At 59.1% G+C, this 21,793-nt stretch overlaps 1 protein-coding gene across 9 annotated transcripts in view; it reads right to left on the bottom strand.

Moving 5' to 3' along the window:
* Positions 1-21,793, bottom strand: part of DNM2 (dynamin 2) — a 32,143-nt gene that overhangs the window by 8,179 nt on the left and 2,171 nt on the right. For 2 of the 9 annotated variants that reach the window (XM_074930159.1, XM_074930157.1), the window contains exons 2-13: positions 15,973-16,046; positions 13,539-13,688; positions 13,007-13,210; positions 12,341-12,439; positions 11,947-12,107; positions 11,692-11,834; positions 11,206-11,341; positions 10,911-10,978; positions 9,809-9,947; positions 7,564-7,650; positions 7,326-7,396; positions 5,190-5,241 (exon numbers count right to left, since the gene is read on the bottom strand). In XM_074930159.1, the coding sequence (XP_074786260.1) occupies positions 5,190-5,241; positions 7,326-7,396; positions 7,564-7,650; positions 9,809-9,947; positions 10,911-10,978; positions 11,206-11,341; positions 11,692-11,834; positions 11,947-12,107; positions 12,341-12,439; positions 13,007-13,210; positions 13,539-13,688; positions 15,973-16,046 (1,384 nt within the window). Of the gene's footprint in view, positions 1-1,081; positions 1,098-3,422; positions 3,437-4,315; positions 4,328-5,189; positions 5,242-6,300; positions 6,331-7,325; positions 7,397-7,563; positions 7,651-8,292; positions 8,432-9,808; positions 9,948-10,910; positions 10,979-11,205; positions 11,342-11,691; positions 11,835-11,946; positions 12,108-12,340; positions 12,440-13,006; positions 13,211-13,538; positions 13,689-15,972; positions 16,047-21,793 lie in introns of all 9 variants that reach the window. The other 7 variants (XM_074930151.1, XM_074930160.1, XM_074930152.1 and 4 more) reach the window with 7 other exon arrangements.

The raw sequence follows: 21,793 nt of genomic DNA, 5'->3' as shown, positions 1-21,793 counted from the left end.
CCGGTGCCCCGGCGCGATGAGGCAGATTCTCGGGTTTAAGAGAGGTGTGGAGCTGCCCCGCGGGCTGTTCTGGGGTGTCCTGCAGTGCGGCGGTGCCGGGAGCCCCACAAAAAGCAAATCTCTGCCCCTGTCCCGGCCGTTTCGAAGCTGCCGACGTGCCGCCTGCCATCAAGGCATGGAAAAGTCTGCGGAGACCAACCGAGCCCCCTCGGCTGGGGCACGACCCCAGGAGAAAGGAGCAACTTACCCAGCGCAGCGGCTACCAGAGCAGCTCTGCCCATCCCTGCTCCGCTCAGGGTCTCCGTGAGCACGTGCCCTCGCTGAGCACAACCAAGGCAGCCCTCAGCCTCGCTATAACCGAGGAATCCCGTGTTTCTCACCCAAAACCCGCTCCCTGGCAGGACTAGCCGGCTCGTAGCCACCGGGGAAAGGCTCCCTGGCAGCCCGTGGACAGACCTGACACGTAACACGGAGCAGCAGCCGCTGGCAATCGGGGCAGCAGCGCGCTGAAGCGAGATTGCCGAAGCCTGACGTTGCAAGTGGCGGTTTTTAATGACACGGTGCACGAGGGACCGCGCTGCCCGGAGCAGGCAGGAGTCCTCAACCAGCCCAGGGAGCCAACGGCCGGTGGCGAGGACGCTGGCACAATGCAGCCACCGCCCAGCCGAGCCCTCACAACACCAGCCCGCGCCTGTCTCGGCACCACTGGAGCTCAAGGGGAACCACCCGACTGCTGCCAAGGAGCATCCCCCGCGCCCGTAAGGGCTTCCCTGAGACTAAAATCCTCGTGGAACAACTTCCACTGTCGCTGGGAGCACCTCAGCAGCAGCACAGCCCCACCGGGAAACATCCTGAGTCACCCACAAACCGCTGGTAGCCACAAGAGCCAGGGGACGTGCCAGGATCGCTCCGAGCTGTGAGTCCGGACCGTCCAGGACTGGGCCGGGCCTAGCGAGCTGAGGAGAGGGTTAGACCCTGCCTGGCCTCCCCCCGAGACAGGCTGCCTTCCACTGGCGGCACAGCCACCATCTCCGGGGCAAACTGGGAGATTCCAAAGCGTTTCAAAGGCAGGCGGGCTCACGCTCTGCCTGGCGGGGCTCCTCCATTGTTCTGGGAGTTATTGTACCCAGCGGAAGGTCACGGCAGCCCGGCCCGGCCCAGCCCAGCCCCCAGAGGCCTTTAGGCTGAGCTCAGGGTCCCTCATCCTCCCGGGGCCACAGCGTTTCTCACCATCCCCCCCGCGGTTCTGCTCCGTGAGCCGCGTGGCCGGACCACGCTTCCAGACGCCGGTCTGCCCGCAAGCGACCCGCTCCCCGGGAACGAGGGGGGACGGAGGGTCCCCCAACGCGGCTGCTTCTGCCATGACACCCCATCCTGGGACACCGGCTGCTCCAGGAGGCAGCGAGGGAGCCAGACCTCCCCGGGGCAAGCAGCAACACCGACCGCTGCCAGAGCCCAAAAAACTCCCCGGTGAGGACCTGACGGATTTAGGGAGAGTCCGGCTGAGCCGGGAGCAGCACAAACGAACCCCCTCCCCGTTCAGCACCCCCACGCGTGTCCCCGCTGCGGGAGCCGTGTCCCACGTTACGGGACACTTGAGGGGCCCTGCGGGAGGGACTCGGCAGAGCCGGTGCCCCGGCCCCGCGGCTTCTGCAGGCCAGCGCTTGCCAGGGGTTAGTACCACCACACGGGTTAGTTCATGGGCAGACGTGGGGAAAATGCACCGGGGGGGGTGTTGATTGGGGTCAGTCCAAAGCATGGATGGGAGGGAGGACGAACAACCCTCGCGGTTAAGCAGAGAAGAGTTAGACACGAGCGGGACGCGGAGTTTGTTATGGTTTGTACGGGAACCAGCCCCGAGCAGCTGCGCCCGAGACCAAGGCAGGGCTTTAGTCTCAACACCGGGACTAAGGGTGTAGAGCCGGTGCCAGCCCTTTCACACCGAGGCTGCTGCTGGGGGAACCCACTGCGGGCTGGGGCTGGGGCTGTGCTCGTTTGCAGGCTGCTCAGGCGGCTGCCAGCGTAAAAACCACGACAAAATCCACCGTGTTAGGCACAGGCAAAGCTCGGTGCGCCGGCGGGCACAGGCAGCTAGAGCTAAAACTTAACTCATACAGATTTTTCTGGCGAGGGGAAGGAAGGAGCCCTGAAATTAAGATGGCAGAGGTTGTCAGATTAAAGATTTCACCTGATTGGTTCTGGCAGGTTTGACATCCCCCCCCCTCCCCCTGATTCCCATTTAGAAACCATCTCTGAATTTGAACCGAGCCTGGTTTTAAAGGAACAGAGGCAGGAGATGGAGCAGTTGAAGGGATCAGGGGCAAGGAAAGGGCAGAGGGAAAAGGTCCAGCAGCAAAGCGAGTCCTGCGAGCAGGGCTGGAGGCTCTGGCAGGTGCTGGGACAGGTCTGGAGGGAATAAGGGACAGGGAATCTGCTTTTAGGGCAGATCCGAGATCTCTCAGGAGAGATCCAAGGCTGGAGCTGGAGCGTCAGCACAAAGCCAAGCTTTGATTTCTGTTGTTAAAGGGTAGAGGAGGGGAGGGCACCTGCAGAGCCAGGCACCTCAGCTGCACGCTGGAGCGAGGCAGGACCCGGGACGCCTCCTCCTCTGTCCCCAAATGCAGGAGGAGGAGGAGGAGAGAGGAAGGCTGAGCCACAGTGCCTGGCACTGAGCAGCACAGCAGAGAGCCCAGAAGAAAGTTCCTTTAAGACCGACTGAAACTGGGGAGAGCACTGCTGGTTTTTGGGCTCGGGAGCCGGGCAAGCTCCTCTGTGGAGGGGCTCCAGCGCTCTCGGAGCTCGGCCTGGTCCAAATCAGAAGCCGCCCGGCCCCGGGCTGGCGCTTCAATCCTTAATTGTCAGCTCTCCACCTTCCCGTCACCTGGCACGATCCCGTCCCACAGCCAGCGACGGGAGAGCGGCCCTGCACAGAAATCAGCGGGTGGGAGGCACGAGACAGGCCCGGGGCGGGGGGGGTTGGCGCTCCCTTTGTTTTAGCAGCAACATCTGGACGGTGCTAAAAGAAAATGGAAGTGTCTGAACAGCTGGAAGGGATGGGAAACGGGCCCAGGGCTCTCCCAGGCTGCCGGCGCCGCGGCCTGGCCCCGGGCAGAAGGTACAAACCTCCCTGGGACGAGCGGGACGGGCATGGCCTCGCCCCCACATTCCTCCTGCTGCCTCCTAAAACCCATTTTTGAGAAAAAAGCACACAGCGCCCGAGCCACAGCCGCGTGTCCGTGGGACTGTGAAGCCACCGACTCCAGGAACTCCCCGCACAGCTGGCTCCCCGGCTTTACCCACCACCAGGAGCCAAATTATTTCTCTTCTCTGGGGAGACACTTGGGTGCTGAGGCCACCCCCGAAGGACCAAGGCAACACCTGAGCCGCTCTCCACGAGGCTGTAAAAGCCCCAACTGGGGGACTGGAGGTTAATTCCCTCTCAGACACTTCCATTTTCTCAGACCGCCAGCGTGATGCTCGGCTCCAAGCCTGGAGCAGCAGGGCCACGACCCCCCCCCTCCACCCCTAGACAGGGAAATTCTCTTCCCTTCGGAGGAAACGCTGCCCTGCGCTCCCCCAGGAGTGAGTGTGCCTGAGGAAAAGCTCTGCTGGCTGGATAACCAGGCTCCAAGCGGCCAACAGGCTCCCAGAGTTTGGCTCCCCCAGCTGCTAACACCTGGGAGCTGCGGCACCTCGAAGAAGAGGCTCCTTGAACGGATTTCTACGTTCCAACACGGTGGCCAGCATTGGTAAATCCGCTGGTAGCGGCCCAAGGTCAGGACCCACCCCCAAAAAAAGGCAGCTCGGGGGAGAGAACATGCCTCCAGCCCTGCTGCCTCCCCACAACGCGGGCGGAGGGACCGCCCTGGCCAGGGACCAGCTTCTCGCCACGTCCCACCACGGCAGCTCCACGCTAAAACCCACAGATTTTGGGCTTCTTGCTTCCAGCAAAACCAGGGCTCACACCCTGAACCCCAGCATCCAGCTTCCCTGTTCCCAGTGAGGAGAGGCAGCGCCAACAGCCCCACAGTCGGGGTGCAGGCAGGGATCACCTTCAAGCCCTGTTTTTTTTTTTTTTTTGGCCACAGAAGAGCCCAGGCACGGGAATGAAGGGGTCAGACTGAATTTCTATCTCTAGACTAAACCCCTGGAGCCCTGTTGCTCCCCTCGGGGGATCCCATCCTTCCTCTGCCCTCAGCACACTCAATTCTGGGGAGCGAGAGGCAGCGTTTGGGGGTTGGGAGGTTTTTCTGGCAGGGCCACGTCCATCACTGGGTGTCGTCCACCAGCACTATCACACTATGTGGGTACTTACCAGTATCTCACCCTTTAGGTGCGCAAAATTAAGGGGGGAAAAAAAAAAAGCAGGACGAGGAGACAGAACAGTGAAGAAAAACAAAGTGATGGAAGGGAGAAGAGAGCAGGAAGCACAAAAATGGTAGGAAAAAAGCAGAAAAACAGCAAAAGAAAAACAGTTACATGCTATTAATTATAATTTTACAGTGTTAATATTTCATTACATTCTTTCCAAACAAGAGGCAATGTCTGCGTTAGGTACTGCAAGACCTAACGCCATGCAAAGGGGCACTTCAGGGCGGCTCGGCCACGCACACGGGGCAGCAAACCCCCTCTGGAAGCGGGAGGCTGCAGGATGAGCCAGAACCGAGGCGGACGCGGCTGCCGGGCACGTCCCTGCGCTCCGCTGAGCCCCCGCTCCCTCCCCACCCACCCCCAGGGCTGGGCTGGATCCACGGGGGCCGGACCGGGCCAGTTAGGCCAGACCTTGCCCTGCGTCGGGGCTCCCCCAGCAGCGTCCCGGCTGCTTTTCCGACGAGCTCCCGCGGAGCACACGCTCCCGCTGCGTGAGCTGGAGCTCCGTCCTTCCCAGCCCCAGCGGGAACTATCCCTCACAGACGGATTCGGTGGATCCACTCAAATCCTGTTTTTAGACGAGCTCCCACAGAGCAAACGCTCCCGTCTTTCCCCATCTCCAGCCCCAGTGTGAAATATCCCCCCCCCTCCCCCCCCCGCCCCCCAAAAAAAAGGAAGGAGTTCATGGATTGACTGAAATCCCCATTTCTGAGCTGCAAAACGCAGCTCCGGGTGGCTCCGCTCGGGGGGGGGGGATATCCCAGAGAGCTCCCTCTGCCCCACGCGACGAGGGAGGGCCGGGGCGCCGGCGGCCGTACCTGATTCGGGATGGCTCTTTTCTTGTTGGTCTGGGTGTTCCTTTGCTGCGCGCTGGAAGAAGGGAAAAGAGCAGTTTTAGGCTGGGAAAGGGAAGCAAAGCGATGAGCGCTCAGAGCCCCCGCGGCCACGACACGCTGCCCACCCGGAAGGCCGTAAGGAAGAGCTGAGTCCGGAGGGGAAGCCCGACACGGAGAATCCAGCCAAGACCCCCCAGGCTCTGTGCTGGCAGCACGCTGCGGCCCGGACAGCCGAGCCCCTTCCCACGTTTTGCCCAGGCCTGAACGTCCAAGGAGACGGCAGTGCCGAGGGACGGGGATGGGGTTTCCGACCCGGAGGGCTTTTAATCTCCTTCCTTCCAGTCCGTGTCTCCAGGCGTTTACAAGCCTGCCCGCTCCAGAGGGGCCAGGAGAGGAAAACACCAAGCAGCGGTTGCCGATTCAAAGGGGATTTCTGTCCGTGACCCCAGCCGAGCCGATGCGCCCCTACCACCGTGAGGCCAAGAACCAGAAGGACTCGTCTCCAGAAAGACCTGCAGCCTCCTCGTTTCCCCCCCCCCCAGGGTGGAAAAGAGCATACCTGCACCAGAGGGAAAGCTACCTGTCTCTCCTGAGCAACCCAAGAGACGAGGGGCGAGGTGCGGGACGTAATCGTTAGTCAGGAGCAGGAACAAAATCCATGAAAACAGTTAGAATTACACCGGGACACCCCCCTGGAGCAGCAGTTTACAAGCACAAACCGGGTCCTTTCCCTGGGGAAGGTGACTGCGGGATGGCACCTGACCCGGGGCGTCCCTGGCCACCCTGCCCCTGGCCAGGGGAGCTGGGGGGATCCCTCTCTGCCTGCCCTGATCCTCATGGTTCTTCCCTACAAACCCTCGGGGACACCAGGCGAGCCCGGCCCGAGCCGGCCCAAGCGTCGTGGCATCCCGGAGGGGAGCAGGAAGCTCTCCCGTTGGCTGAGCTCCACTGCAAGCACAAAACCAAAAGCCTGAGCTTGGAGAAAAAGCGTCTCCAGCTCCCATCGAACATCTCCTGGGGGCTGTGGGGAGGGGAGGGCTCAAGCAGGGCTGCCCCGGCCGCCCCAGGACATGCTGCTGGAGCGGGTACCCACCCTGTCGCGACGTGCTGCTCAGTGTAACAGCTGGGGAGTGGGAGAGTTTCAGAGGAGTCCGGAGGAAAGAGGGAGATGATGGTTCAAAGGAAAAACAGGAGAGATTAGGAGAAGAGGAAGGAACTGTGAATGAAGGTGAAAAGCAGAGAGATAAAAAAAAAAGGAGGAGGAAAAAGAAAACAAGAGGAAGGTTTTGTGAATTTAAAGAGGAGGAGGAAGCGTGGGCGCTGGCTGGCGAGGACGGCGGCGCCTCCGCTCCTTCTGCGCGGGGACACCTGAGCTGGAGCTCCAGGTGCTTCTGAAAAGTTATTGCCTGGTTTGGGGCTGCGCCGATGGAAAACGCTGGCCATTCCCTGGCCAAAAACGCTGGCCAGCCTCTGGCTGAGAGCGCTCGCCAGCCTCTGGCTGAAAGCCCAAGCTGAAGGGAGACAGACTAAGGGGAGAGCCCCGCTCCGGTCCTGGCCTGGCTGCCCGGGCAGAGGATCACGGGGGAGAAGCTCCAAGATGGGGAGATATTTCTGCTCCCGCCCGACAGCTCCAGCCCAGCGGGACAGGATGAGCGGTTTCCCCCGCCCTCAGCACGCCCGGGGGACACGGGGAATTCCCAGGCTCTGCTGAAGGGCAGCAATGGCCTTAATGACCTGAATTCCTGCGAGCGGGCCCTGAGCAGCTCATCTGTCTGAGGCTGAACAGCCCCGCTCCAGCTCTTCTCTGCCCTAACGAGCGGCATTAACGACCCCTGCTTCGGGCTAATGTGGGGCAGCTCGGCCCTGCGGGCCCTCAAACAGCAGCCAGGTGGCAAGGAGAGAAGCAGAGCTCCCGCGTCCCAGATCTGAGAGAACTGGGGCGCAAACGGTGCCGACACGGATTTTGGTGAATTACGTTGGGATGTGGGAGATTCCTCCACCAGATTTCCCGTCGCTGACCCCGGAAGGGTGACATAACCCGCAGTCCTGCATGGGGACAGGACCACCAACCTCGTTTCTAGAGAGTTTGAGGACCCAGCCCGCCCATAAGTGACTCACTTGGCAAATCCAATGAAGTCTTCGTGGTTAGTGTTGATGTACGAGAGCTCAATGTCGATCAGCAGGAGGATCTGGGAGGAGGGGGGTGTGTTTAGTGCCCCCACACGTCCCAGCTCGCCCGGGGCCCATGCGGGAGCTGCCATGGCGAGAGGGAGCGTTGGGATGGCACCAGGGGGGGTGTCCGAGCGTGGATGTCCAGCTGGGCATTCCCCCCGCTCCCCAGCCGCAAGGAGCTCACCTGGTCCTTCGTTTTGCCTTCCCGTTCCCTGATGTGAGTGGTAACGATCCTCTCCGTCTCCTCCCGTAACCTGGGGTAGGAACCAAGCTGAAAAGAAAGGGAGAAGGCCGGGGAAAAAAAAAACGCTGCTGATGGGACCGTGGCAGCCTCCAGCGCCCGGCGCGGAAAAGCAGCGACAGGAGACGCTCACGAAGGGGAGGGAGCGGGGACGGGACTGAGCCCTGGTTCTGCCGGGACCACACAACCGGGGCTCAGGGCAGGGAAAAAAGCGACAGACTCGATTCTCTTCACTCGATGAGCGGAAAATCCCCTTCCCGGGGGCCTTCGAAGCAACGGCCAACACCTTCATCCAGATTTTTTTTTGGTTTGTTTTTTTTTTTCCCCGCCCCCAGACCCCAGGGCTGAGCGGATCCGGCGCAAGGCGGGAGCTACGGCTAAGCCAGGCAGAGCAGGTGGGATCTCGGCCACGCGAGGAGCGTTCGTGGCCTCGGCTGTTACGGGGGCGAGCAAACACCTGGGCAATATGTCTCGGCAGGACCCGTGCCGCGAAGCCGAGCCAACGCTACGCCTTGTATTTGCCGGCTTGTCTGGTAATTGAGAATTTTGGGCGTCCCCCAAAATCAGTGACAACCTCGTGGCTGAACTCACTTTGGTTGGCTGGGTCCTGGGAGCGAATATATTCCAGATGTTTTCAGATTAAGCAAAAAGGGATGAATTAAGACCCGTTACCTTTTCGGCACACTTTTTAATGACCGTGGCCAGCTCTGAGACCACCAGATCAACACACTTCAAACTGGGCTCTTTAAGCTTTACAATCTGTTTTTTCACTATGGCTTCAAAGGCCATGTCGGGCGTGAAGAGCCCCGTCCTGCACCGTGCAGAGCGCGAGAGCCAAACACCGAGCGGCGTGCAGGGGGCGGGAAAATAGCCACAAAGACAGAAAAGAAAAGAAAAAAATGAGATTTTTTTTTGTTTGAAAATTCAGGTTAGTAACGTGCAAAGGGAAAAGCGGCAACGCCTGCCTGAGAAATTCCTTCGGGAGCTGTTGGGGTGCTCGGGTGCCTCACACCAAATGCCCTGCGGCTCCGGGGGACATTTCACTGATCAGGGGGGGCCTCTCCTCTGTGCGCTGACAGGGCACAGCAAAAACCCCAGAGAGGCTCCTGACTTCTCGCTAGGCCGGATAACTGAGCCCCAGCTCTAGGAAAAAACTGAATTTCAGCTCAGCTTTACGATTCGAGCCTCCCTGGCTGTTTGAGACGGAAGGAATTTCAGCAGGAAGCGCTGGCTTCTCCACGGTACCCACAGCACAGACAACAACGCCAGAAACGAGGGAGAGCAGAGAAATCCTGACCCACCAGCGAACCCCCAGCGGTCCGACCGCCTACGAAACCAGGGCAAGGTTTAAACTGTCCTGCTCCGCACAAGCACTCTGGGTACCAAAGGCCGCGGATGCTTCCATGTTCTCGTCTATATGTAGCTCAATTTATTAATTTTTTTTAAAATAACATAAGCGCTGGAAGGAGAGAGGAGCTGGTTTTCCCTCTGCTCAGTTTAAGGCATTTCTTTCGGTGCTGCCAGAACAAGGTTAAAAGATAAAGTGATGCTGAGAAGCCGGTTATTAAATATGGAAACGGCCCGTTTATCCAGCTTCAGGGTAATTAACGCTTCCATGGAAAAAGCACAATTTTCGGGGGAGGAAATGACCTTTTTGAAGTGGAAACGTGCTTGTTATCAAGCAGCTGATTACCGGCAGACACTGAGCTGCAGGATTTAGAGGCTCGCTGGAACCGCTGTCCCCGGCTTTTGTTGGACGTTCCCGGGATTCCCAGAGTGCGGCGAAGCAGCAGTTTAAAACCAGAGCTCGAGAACACCCACGTGCTACGAGAGGTTCCAGGATGCAGGAGCTGCCCCTGCCCGCCTGCCCGGCTCCGGCTGGGGCCAAAACCTCAGCAGACTCCCCCGAAACGCCGACTCTGTCCGTCGGGACGCCCAGGAGGCTCCGGGTGACGTTGTGGGAGACCCATCCTCAGCCAATCCCCTCAGCAACAGGGAGGGCTCCAGGCTATGAGACACGGGTCGCAGCTTAAGAAATATCCAATTTGTTTAGGTGGCTCCCAGATTTTTTAATTTTTTTTTAATTTTTGGAGGGGAAACCGGGCAAGGCAGGCAGGTTAGAGCATCGCTCCCGCTTCCCCGTCCCACTGGTAGGAAGGGGCTGGATGGCCTCCAGCCGGTTCAATACCTTACTGGTACACTGTCTAACTGTATTGATTAACTCCTGAATAACGAGGTCGACACACTTCAGACAAGGCTCTTTCAGCTTCACCACCTGCTTTTTCACAATGGCCTCGAATGCCAAATCTGGGGTGAAGAGCCCCGTCCTACAGGAATCCGCAGGCGGGGAGGGGGGGGCCGAGAGGGCAGAGACATGGCAGAGACAAAAACAAAATGGGTTGGTCAGGTTTGGAGGCGATCGGCTGCGTCCTGGAGAGCGACTCCCTCCCCAAGCGCCGTGAGCTGGAGGGGGGGCGCCCTGCTGCTGGATCTGCGGCATCGCTGAAGCCCGCTTTTCCCCCCCCACCCTTGGGGCTGCCACAACCCCTCAGAGGCGACAGGGGTGCGCATGGCCCCCTCCCAGCTTGTGGCAGCACCCTCCAACCCCTCGAATGAGGGTGCTGCTTCCCCGCCGTGAACGGGAGCGAGAGCCCGGGCGCACCAGCGCCGCGGGGAAACGGGAATTCACCCTTTTGGGGAGGTTTGGGGACAACGGATACACCACGAGTGGGTCAAGCACCTCCCGGGGGGAGTGTTACACCCTACAATCCTCTTTTCCCATCGCAGCACCGGGAAAAGCCAGGGAGGGGACTCGCACTGAACGCCGTGTCGGGGTCCGCGATCCCCCTGTTTGGGGACTCAGGGGGAGCTGGATCCCCCCCCTCAGCGCGGGGGTTTAACTCACAGCCCCTACCTCGCCCTCACGGTTATTTCTTCCCCCACTTACCGGGATGTAAGAGGAAAGACAAAGGTTATTTTAGTGACCAAACTGAAGACACAAGGAAAATTTTTCAGCTCGAACTCTGTCGCAGCTTCCCCCGCATTCCCCGGGGCAAACCCAACCCCGCTAACCAAGGCGGTGCGGGGGGGCCGAGTCACCCCGTTGACGCCCTCTAAAAAGCAGTGACCACCCATTTTCAGTCAACGCTGGTCTCCACAAGCCAACAGACGATGAGCGGACGGCGACAGGTATGGCCTCTCCCTCACACGGAGCACCCCGCACCCTGCGGAGCCGCCCTACTGATCTCTGAGGAGAGCAGGATCCGCGCCCGCGCCGCTCCCGTACTTGCCTGACACCGTGGATGTTTTTAATCGCGTAGCTTATTTCTCGCCTCAAATCCTTCTCGTCAAACTCCATCTGAACGGAGAAAAAAGCCACGGTGAGATCTTTATGGCCCAGGAACTGTCAAGCTCCCGCCGCAGCCCTTCTCTTGCACGACCCAGCAGCGTCCCCGGCCCAGGCAGGCTCAGAGCCCGTGCTCGCTCCTGCCCAGACTGGCTCGTTCTCTCACATTTATTGATCTCAAATCTTGAGATTTTTCTACCCCCCCGCCGCGGCACAGGCACTCCCCAGGCCAGCTTTACCTTCACTAGCTCAAAAGGGAATCTCTCGTGAAAAATGCGGTTGATTCTGGCACCCCCAGAGAGTTCGAGCGTGTCCACCTGGTCTCCTGAACCTTCGATTCGCTTCTCAAAGTCCACACCGAACTGCTGGACCATTCTGCGGAGGAGCAACGGGATTAAAACGGGGGTAAGGGACAGAAAGACACCCCCAGACTGCCTCCGACAGCCAGCGCTGCCCCACCAGCTCTGCTCAGGGCCGCTGGAAATCCTCCCAGTTCCTTTTGCTGGAGTCGCAGATGCAAAATATCTCCCTTTTGCCGTCCTTTCGAACCCCAAGACCAAACCATTTGCTCTAGGACACGCAGGTTGAGCACACGGGGCGCAGCAGGCCCGAGATGCCACCGGGAGACATGGCACCTCTCCGAGGCGATGGCTCAGCCCCAGCAGGGCTGGCAGGGCCACCCACCAGCACCACTCGCTCACTCAAGGCTCTTCCTTGAAACCTACTGTAACAAAGCTTTGGTTTTTCGCGTGGGGTCGTCGGGGCGGAAGTTCTTGTACTCCTCAACCTCCTTCTCCAGGGAGAGCAGCTGGCTCTGAAGTTTGCTGCGCAGCGAGGGCAGCGTCTCCCGAATGTGGTTGGTCAGTTGCTGGAAAAGAACGGAGAGGACTGAGACGCCCTCCTCTGCGCCTGGAACATCCCTGTCCCAGCAGAGATCAACACAGGCACCGCGCAGCGCTGGGGAAGGGACCTGAGCCCACCTGGTTCAGGACCTTCTGCAGATGCGGGGTGCCCATGCGGTCGGCCATGTGCCGGTACGCCGGGTGGGAGAGGAAGAACTTGCGCTCGGCCGCCAGCGCTGCCCGGATGTCCTTCTTACCGTCGATGTCCTTCTGGCTCCGGTTCACCACGCCAATGTAACCTGCAAGGGGACGTGTTGGCTCTTGCTACAGACAGACGTGGCCAAAAGGCATCTGAGCGGCTCCACATCGCCACCCACAGCCGCTTCTCCCGGAGGAAAGAGCAGCAGGAAGGGCCTGGGAGGCGCCGTGGAGCACAGGAGCTGCCCCTCGGCTCGTCTGCAATCGCCACGAGAGGTGAAGGCCGTGGGAAGGAGGATACGGGGCGAGGCAGAGCCTCCGTGGTTCATTATACCTCTGCGCAAAGGAAGCAGCTTGTTCTCCAGCACATCTCTGGCGTCTGTGCCTTCATCCATCAGGTCCAGCTTGGTGATGACTCCAATCGTCCGCAAGCCTGAAGCGGCCACACAAACAAGCAACCGATTAATCTCATGAATGAGCGACCGATTAACCTCACAAACAAGCGACCGATTAACCTCACAAACAAGCGACCGATTAACCTCACAAACAAGCGACCGATTAACCTCACAAACAAGCGACCGATTAACCTCACAAACGAGCAACCGAATCTCACAAACGAGCGACCGAGTGACCGATTAACCTCAAAAACGAGTGATCAAGCGACTGATTAACCTCACGAACGAGCAACCGATTAATCTCACAAACGAGCCGTTGATCAGTCACACGGCACAAAACGCACCAAAAGGAGGCACGTGGGTGTGTAACCGGAACAACTGTGGACTCGCCAGCGAGGGGGGGAACCACCAGCTCTCCCTCAACTGCCGGAGGACCAAGAGTCCTCTGTGAGAGGTGGAGGGATGGGAAGCCCCTCTGGCATCAAAATCGGGTGACTGATCACCGAGACTCTGTGGCAACAGTCACTGAAGGATTTACCACCCCGTAGCTGGGCGGGTCTCGGGGCTGGAGCAGCAGCAAGGGCAGGAGGACGCGTCCGTCTTACCTTGAGGATCAACTTCTTTCGCCATCTTGAGGGCGTCTGAGTTGGCCAGGTCCATGTTCGCGGGCGTGACGGCGAGGATCAAGCTGCTCTCCCTGCTGATGAACTGCAGGATCATGTCCTTGATCTGGTACTCGATGTCCTGCGGTTGGTCCCCCACTGGCACTTTGGTGATACCCGGGAGGTCAATCAGAGTCAGGTTCAACACTGAAAGGACAAGAGACCACCGGCGCTCGGGGTCAGGGGCCTGGATCTCTTCAGATCTCCTGACGGATCCACCCCTCCGAAGGAAAAGGTGCTACTGGATTTGCTTGAGGGATGGCCCAGGCACCCCCCATCCCCCCCCAGGCATCCCCTGTCACCCCCTCGGCACCCCCTGCCACCCCCCAGGCTGCTCTAAGATCAGCCAAACCCAGGTAGCAGCCAGCATTTGCTTTTCAGATGCTAAAGCCCGCAGCCTAGGCTCAGGTGAACGCTGTTTTTTCTTCTTTCAGAGTGTTTTAACCCACGGAGGGCAGAGAAGCAGCTCACTGACCATGCGGCGAGTAGACGCGGAGGTTGATGGGGACGGGGGAGATGCCTTTGTTCGTTCCTGTCACCCTGTCGGTTTCCGCTTCGATCTCCTGCCGCACCTCGTCAAAATCCGTGAACTTTTTGGATTTGCAGTGCAAAAACTCAGCATATTCTGGAAAAGAGGGGGAAAAAAAAAAGTCAAAAATTAAGAAGAAAGGCCATGCGGCCGTCTCGAGCCAAACACAGGACACACGCTGAGACTCAGCTGGTTTAGAGACGTTTCTCCAGGGCAGAGCAGAACCAGCCACGCGCTCCAGCACGGCACCGAGCAGCCTGGCAGAACTGGTGCCGTGGAGAGGCCCCGAGGCCCTGCTCAGGGATTAACCTGGTTATCTCCAGCCTCCTGCCTGGCAGCAGCCCCAAATAAACTTGGCCTCGGCGCTTCCTCTGGCTGCGGAGGAAAGCCCGTGAGGATGGCAGCCAGCCGGCTCAGGCTGAGCGCGCCGACACTCTGCCTGCTGCCTCTGCGCTGGCAGCAGCTGCTTTGATGTGGACTCCGAGTTACGCTTCCCTCTGCCAAAAAAGAAACTGCCCTTGGGTGAGATGCTGGCAGGCAGCCGACGCTGGCTCGGGCGAGCGAACCTCCACACCAGAATGGCCGTGTTTGTTTTCACTCGGGCCTGTTTGCCTTTCAGTCCCCGCTGATTGCTTTTAAATGGTTTATTGCCCAGACTCCTAACGCTGAAGTAAGCCGCCAAGATGCTCTGGTGTGTGGGGAGGCAGGGCAGCCAACCCCCGCCCCCGGCAGCACCCTCATGCTGGCCACAGGGCCACCGCCAGCAGCGGGGAGGCATGTGGCCGCTCCAGACCCGGGGTATCGCCCTCGACCATCAGCGCTCGCCAGCTCCAGCAGCCCCTTGCCAAGAAGGAACCGTGGTTTCCCCTCCACCTGCGCCGTGAGCTCGGCTTTACTCCCTGGATTTATCACTCTGTTTCCCTCTGTCCCTGCAGCAGAGGGCGAGGGGCCCAGCTCTGACCCCAGCAGCTCTGTCGCTCCCCTCCGAGCCCAAACCATGCCAGGAGACAAAAATTAACCCAGCCCCAGCTCCTCCGTGGGGAGGACGCCTGGGAAGGGAAAAGCAGCGGCTTTTCCTGGTCCTCTGCACAGTCTGAGATTTTCTGAAAGGGTTTTGCAAGTTGTTAGAACAGGAGAAGCTTCGAGGGGAGCAGGGAAGCGGAGCAGGGAGGTGAGGGGGAAGAGAGACGGCGTCTCCCTACAGGCACTGGGATAATGACTCCTTGGCTCCTCGCAGCGGCTCCAAATCTGCCCCACGAAAAGGGATTTTAAGAGATTTGGGGCCACAGATTGCCCCAGGAAGGGGGATGGTGCAACTTCCTCCCTCCAACAGCCCACGGGTGGGGTGGGGGTGGAGGAAATACCAGCCCTACCCCAGCCCTTCCGCTCGGGCAGGTTCCAGATGACACCTTGTCACCTGAAGGCAGTGGCTGCCATTTCGCAATCCCCCTTCCTTGTTCTGGGGGACTAGAAGCAATTAATTACTTGATAAACAGGTCACCTGAACAGAGGCAAAAGGAGGCGGGGGAGCACGGCTCCAGCTCTGCCAGGATCGACCCAAACCCACGATTTTTTACAAAAGGACCGTGCGTTTCGTTCAGGAGAAGGCAATAAGAGAAATCTCCCTGGAGATCGAGCCGGCCAACGCTTTCCCAGCGTGACTGGTTGGGCAGAGGAGCCGCCCCCCACCCTGGGGGGCAGGTGAAGGGGGGCAGAGGCTGATTTCACAACCCCTCTGTGCCGGGGTGCGAAGCGGAACCGAGTCACGGGGCGACGGGGAAGCAGCCGGGCGTGCTTTTATTAGCCCCCAGCAGCGTTTGAAATGCTTGTGTGCAGACAAAGTCCCCCTTATCATCGGGATAATGACAGCTGAAGGCAAACAGGAATTTTCTGCCGGAGGGGAGCGGAAGGACGGACCTAAGTGGATGTAAATGTGTCACGACTTCAAGGCGGGCCCTGCTCCCCTCTCCCCTGCAGCCTCACCCCCCCCAGCCCTGCACCGCACGGCCGGAGAGGGCTGACTCACTATTTTTGACCCGTGCTGCTGTCTGGCCAGGCATTTAACATATTCCAGGGAAAAAAGGATCATCACAACCTTCTACAGAGGCCTCCCGCTGAACAGACCCTGACTTTTCCACATCAAGGGCCGTGTATGTTCGAAACGGGCCTGAACGTGACTCCGGGAGCAGGTGTGCTCCCCGGCAGCCAAAACCCTCATCGAGGAACACTCAGACGAACCAGAACCGCTACCAAAATATTCACACGCACGTTAAATGACAAATCTGCGAGGCCGGAGCTGCGTTTGCAAGCCCAGGGTTTCGACCACCCCCCTCCCTCTTCCAATGGGGGAGCCAGGCAGCTTCTCCTGCCCCGACCGTACCTGTCTTGGAGAAGATGAGCTGCAGGATGAGAGGCCGCCGGGTGACGATTCCAGAGCCTCGGGGAAGGAAGTCCCTGCAATGAATTACAAGACAGACATTTACTGACGTGGTTTAAATAAGGAAATTAATGCTATACCGAGCTGATCACCCCGATATCTAAACAGCGTGCAGCGGCTCAAATACACCCGGTCCTACACAGAATCAGTCCCTGCGCTGCTGTGGGAGCTGGAAAGGGGTAAAAGATGCTCCCGGGAGCAGAGAGAGAGTGAAACGGGCCATCTCCCACCCCATCCCCATCCCCAAAAGCAGGTGGGAGGAGAATGGGCACCGACAGGGAGGAGAGCAGCTCCCACAGCCTCAGAGCTGCTTTCGCTGCAGTGGAGGCTGCAGGTGCAGGAATTGGGAAAGGAGCTTCCCCAGCTGCCAGCCGTTAAAAAAATTTATCTACTGGATTTTAATATCCAGCTAATTCAAAGGAAAAGAAAAAAAAAAGACACCTGACATGAAGGACAAAGCCACCACCTTCCCTTTACTCTTCAAACCCGCCCATCCCTTATGGTTTCACCCCATATAGAGTGAAACGAGGTGCAGAACCAGTGACGTTTCTCCTGCTCCCTGCTCAGGGCGTCAGCGTAGAGCCTGGGGTGGGGGGGTTCTGCCTGGAAATAAACGGAGCTGCTCCGTTTTGGGCCCGTTATCACCCAGCGAACGGCTGCAGCTCCCCTCGCCCAGGCCGAGAGTGACGGGAATTGGATGGGAAAGAGGGTTTGTTGAGCAGCTCTGGGCTGGTGGTTGTGTTTGCTTGGAAACGGGGGCGATAAGAGCTCCGGGGAGCGGCCGGGGCAGTGCTGAGGGGATTTATCGTTTCCATGAACGAGCGAGCACATCCAGCTTATCAGCCGAGCACGAGGAAACGAGACCCGCGGCGTGGGCAGGCGGTGCCTGACGCTGGCACCCGCACCCGCAGGCAGCCCGGTTGCGGCGGGGGGAGAGGCTCCACCAGGAATTCACCCCCCTCCTCGGCTGTACCCAACCCCGCACGTCAGCGGGTTGTGAGTTCCAGCCACAGTCTCAGCGCCGGGAACGTCACCAGGAGGTTTCCAAGCAAACCGCGATGCCCCAGCGCAGCCACGCCGGGGTTGGGGGGGGCGGGCAGCCCCAAGAACGAAGCTTCTCTAAATAGAAACGTGCTTTTATCACCCTGGCAAAGAGCTTCCTGCCCAACCGGGAGGACGGGTCCTGTGGCACCCGCCACGGGAGCTGGAGTGCGACGACACGGGGAGGCATTTGATGGCAAAGGGAAGCGTTTGACGGCAGCAGGAACACCCGGATTTCGGCACCGCTCGCTACCCGGCGCCACGGTTTCACTGTGACGAGCCCTGTTACACTATTTGGAAAGTGGCGGCAGCTTCCTCCTGTAAAAATAAACACCGTGAGGGGCAGAAACTCTCCTCACGGCCCCGTCGCCTTCCCCGGGGGGTGAGCACGGAGCATCTCCCGTGACTCGGGTCAAACGCGCCTGGCAGGCTGCGCCGCTCCCTTCGCCCACCCGCACCACCTCCAACCTGCCACGTTAACGATCTCGGGGGGGTTAATGGCATAAACCCCCAGTTCCTGTCCCCAACGAGGCGTGCTAACGGTCAGGCATCCTTTCAACACGGAGCGAAGCCGAACAAAGTTTCATGGGGGAGGACGGCGTGACTCCTGCCCGGCAGCAGACGTGGGCCAGCCCTCGTGTGGCCACGGAGCCGAGTCACCCTGTCTGGCACCCACAGACGGCAGCGAGGGGGTGTTTTTACAGTCAAGGGGTGTCACCGTACTCAGATCTTCACAGAATAACTGAGGTTGGAAAGGACCCTGAAGCTCCTCCAGTGCCACCATGACCCTCACCCTGACTGTTCCCAACTCCCCCAGATCCCTCAGCGCTGGCTCAGCCCGACTCTTCAACCCCCCCAGGGATCCCGGGGACTCCCCCCTGCCCTGGGCAGCCCATTCCAACGCCCAACAGCCCCTTCTGCACAGAAATCCTTCCTCAGAGCCAGCCTGACCCTGCCCTGGGCAGCTTGAGGCCATTCCCTCGGGGCCTGGCGCTGGGGCCTTGGCTCCAGAGACTCATCCCCCCTCTCTGCCCCCTCCTGGCAGGGAGTTGCAGAGGGCCAGGAGGTCTCCCCTCAGCCTCCTCTGCTCCAGACTGAACCCCCCCAGTTCCCCCAGCCGCTCCCCAGCAGACCTGTGCTCCAGACCCTGCCCCAGCTCCGTTGCCCTTCTCTGGCCACGCTCGAGTCATTCAATGGCCTTTTTGGGGTGAGGGACCCAAAACTGAACCCAGGAATCTTGTTGCCACACACGTATTTTGCAGCCAGGGTTGACAGGAACCATCTCCTTCACGAGCAAACACCAACTGCAAACACCAAGGGGGAAACCAGAGCCTGCCAGAAGGTCCCTTCAGCAGTTTTTTAAACATTGAAGTGACTCAGAGCCGTGGGGCAGGTGGTACAAAGCACGACCTCGCAAGGCTGACACACCCCGGAGACGTAAGAGCCGAGGAGTGAGGTCAAACCCGTGTTTGAATGACGTTAAACCCGGATTTTCCCATTCGCCTGGTTATTCAGGGTAATCCTCTGCCTCCGCTTCGCGTGTGATGCCAGGAAACGCCGCCTCGCAGAGAGCACAAAGACAAAGGTCACTGCTGGAGGAAGAACATTTAATACCTCCTGTCCCCTGTAAAACCTCCTGTGGCAAAGGGCACCTGAGAGCTGGCTCCTGGGCGGCGAGCACTGCCGGTCCCTGCCCATCCCCTCACCATTTTCAGGCTCCAATTTATCTTGGCAGATTCTTCACCAGCGACCCTGTGGCAGCTCTTCCCCAAAATCCAGGGAAAAGACACCCTGAACTCCCCAGGAGGAGACCCACCGGGCGGCCATGCCACGTCCCAGTGTCCCTCTGAGATGTGTTTTCACTAACACGCACCCCCCTCGCTCCCAAATTCCCTTCTTTTTGCTCCATTTTCAGCCAGCTCTGCCTGCTGAGAACACAAGCTTCCCCCCTCCTATATCTGAAGCGACGCCTTGCGATTAAACTGCCGTTCCTCTGACGATTGCAGCCATAAAACCCTCCCCGGTCGCTTTAACCAAAGCCGTGATTTACACCCACAGCGCCGCCGTCCCGCCTCAGCGTGGCCAGTTCCACGCAGGCACCCGAGTTACACCAGACCCAGGGAATATCTGTGGGAAAACCCTAGGAACAGGCTGCTCTCATCTCCATCCTCCCCTGTGGATAAATTCTCCCTCGAAGAGGCTTAGACACAGCGTTAGCACCGGCTTAAAAATGGCAGCGAGCCACCTTGAGCATGCTTGGAGTAAATGAGGCGTTTTAGCTGCATTTTGGGGTTCCCGAAGCGCTTTCTGGTGCCGATTTCAGCGTCTCACCGGGAGAAGGGATGTGCCTGATGCAGGCGATGGATCTCTCAGTGAGGACTGGCCATCTCCAGCCCTGCCCTCGCCTGCCTTAGCCCCGGCTTTATTTACGGCTGCCGGGAGCCCCAACAAGGCCGAGCGCAGGACTCATAATGCCCCATTGAGGGCTGGTTCCTCGACGGTGCTGCCGAGGGGAGGGCCTCCCCGCTGCCCCCACCACAACGGCTCCATTGTCAGCCCCGGGCCGAGCGGCCGCCACGTTCAATGCCCGGGTTTGATACGGCTCTGAAAATGTCTTTTACGCCGTCGTCGTTGGTCGGAGTGTCCCGGCAAGAGCCGGAGCGGGGCCGGGGGAGGCTCAGCGCCCTCAGCACGCTCATACTGCCACGACAAGGGCTGCACAGAGGGGCCGGTCAATGCCTGTTTCATTACGACGTCAATGGGACGGCTTTTAATACAGCTCCTAATGTCATTTTAATGCAGTATTTTAGATTTCCTTTTGTGCCCTTCCCTGCTAAACGAGAGAACTGAGTCGCTTCAGACCCCTCAGGCAGCAAGGCCAAGCTACTTTGACACCCGCTGAAACAGATACAACAGCAGGACAGGTTCCTTCCTCACAGATAAACTCCAGTCCAGCATCTAATTCAGAGATTTAGAGAGCTCCAGGCAGCCAAGCCCAACTCCAGGCTCCTCCGCAGGCTTTTTGCGTGGCTGATGGCATCTCAGCTTGTCTCAACAGGGCTCGTAACCCTCCTCTTGTATTTTAAGGCCATGGGAAGGGACCACCATGACGTGTGGCTGCCCTCTCCCCACGCCACGCTGCATTAACACGCGTCTTCAGGCTCCTTCAAACAATTAAAAAAACCACCGACGCAGGGCGATTGCGGAGCACGGATCCAGACTCCCTGCTGACTCCGTCACTGCTCGTTTGCATTCACCCCTAACGCAATCAACCGAAATTACTTATTCTGAAGAGGGAACAACGTCTTTCCCTGCAGCTCCTCAAAACAGGGAGACAAGATAAGGGAGGGAGATGAGCTGAAAGGCCTCGTCTGCCTCCCGCCCATCTCCACTGCGCCAGCCGAGGCTCGGCGGCACGCAGGACACCGGGATGCAGCACCAAAGAAGCCGGTGTGGCTCATTAGGGGAGACGGGATGCCCGGCTCAAAGTCAGGCTTCCTACGAAGGCCTAACGCGTCCGAAAAGCCAAGATTAAAGGTCAAACAGCTGCAAAAGCAAGGAGAGATGAGCAAAAATAACCCTACTGCCCATTTCTAAGCAGCTCTTTCCAGAAGGAAACGCGGTTGGCTGGCGTGGAACCCTGCGGGGAGCCTTCGTTAGCGTGCGGGAACAGCGGGACCCGTCGCCAAGGGAAAACGGAGCGTGAGCTCCAAAGCGCCGTCCGGTTTCCTCTGCATTGTTTTTTCGTCTCCATCTCAAATAAACCAGCGGCCAAACGCTTCACCAGGGGGTCTCCAGCCACTGACACCCCACCGGGCAGCTACACCTCACAGACAGCTCCCGCAAGGAAAACCACCCACCTGGAAACTTCCAAGTTTCCCTTCTGTTTTGCAGACTAAACCCACCAGACGCTCCTCCAAGAGCAACGTCTGGCTCCTCAGCTGGAGATCACCTCCATTTTTAAGCCCAGCTCCCTTAAGCCCAGCTCCCTTCCCAACGGCAGCGGCACGTCCGTGCGCACACAGACACAGCCACACACTCGGAAGCGGCCCCTCGGGGATAAAAGCTCTCAGGGATAAAAGCTCTCAGGGACAAAACGTGGCTCGCACGCTCAGAGCACCAAAGCTCGATGCGTTTGGCTTGAAATCTAGAGCGAGCTGCACGCGGCGCGGCTGGTTTACTGTCGGAACAGCCCGGAGGCCTCGGCGCCCGTCCCCATCCCGCTGTCCCTCCCGGAGAAACGCTCGATAAAACCCAACGGGATTCGTACCCCAACGGCGTCGAGCACTGCGTCGAGATAAGCAGGTGGTCCTTGCCCAGTGTTGGCAACAAGTTTCGGGGCTATTAATCCCCAAATTATCGTGCGGAACTGTAACAATAATCTACACCCCTCGTTATCGTATTCCCAAATATTTCACTAGGCGGGTAGGAAAAACAGCACCAAAGAGCAGGAGACGACGAAACTCGGGAACCAAAGCAACCACCGAGCCGAGGGCTGGAGACTGCTGACACCAGGGCAGGGCAGAGTCCACCCCATGCATAATTAGCAGTTAATTAACAGGAGCTGCAGCACGAAGTTAGTGCCACGGGATGGGAGCGCAAGGTTCCCGGTTACGGCGGCGCAGCTTCAGCCTGGCAGAACGCGCTGCCGCGCAGAGCCCAGCCATCTGCGACGCCTCAACCCCTTATTAAAATCTTCCGACGGAGACTTCAACGCTCCGAA

This window comes from Athene noctua, chromosome 31, assembly GCF_965140245.1.
Source record: "Athene noctua chromosome 31, bAthNoc1.hap1.1, whole genome shotgun sequence".
Classification (NCBI taxonomy): domain Eukaryota; kingdom Metazoa; phylum Chordata; class Aves; order Strigiformes; family Strigidae; genus Athene; species Athene noctua.
Note: the sequence above shows the minus strand (reverse complement) of the source record. Positions and strands in the feature narration are given on the sequence as shown.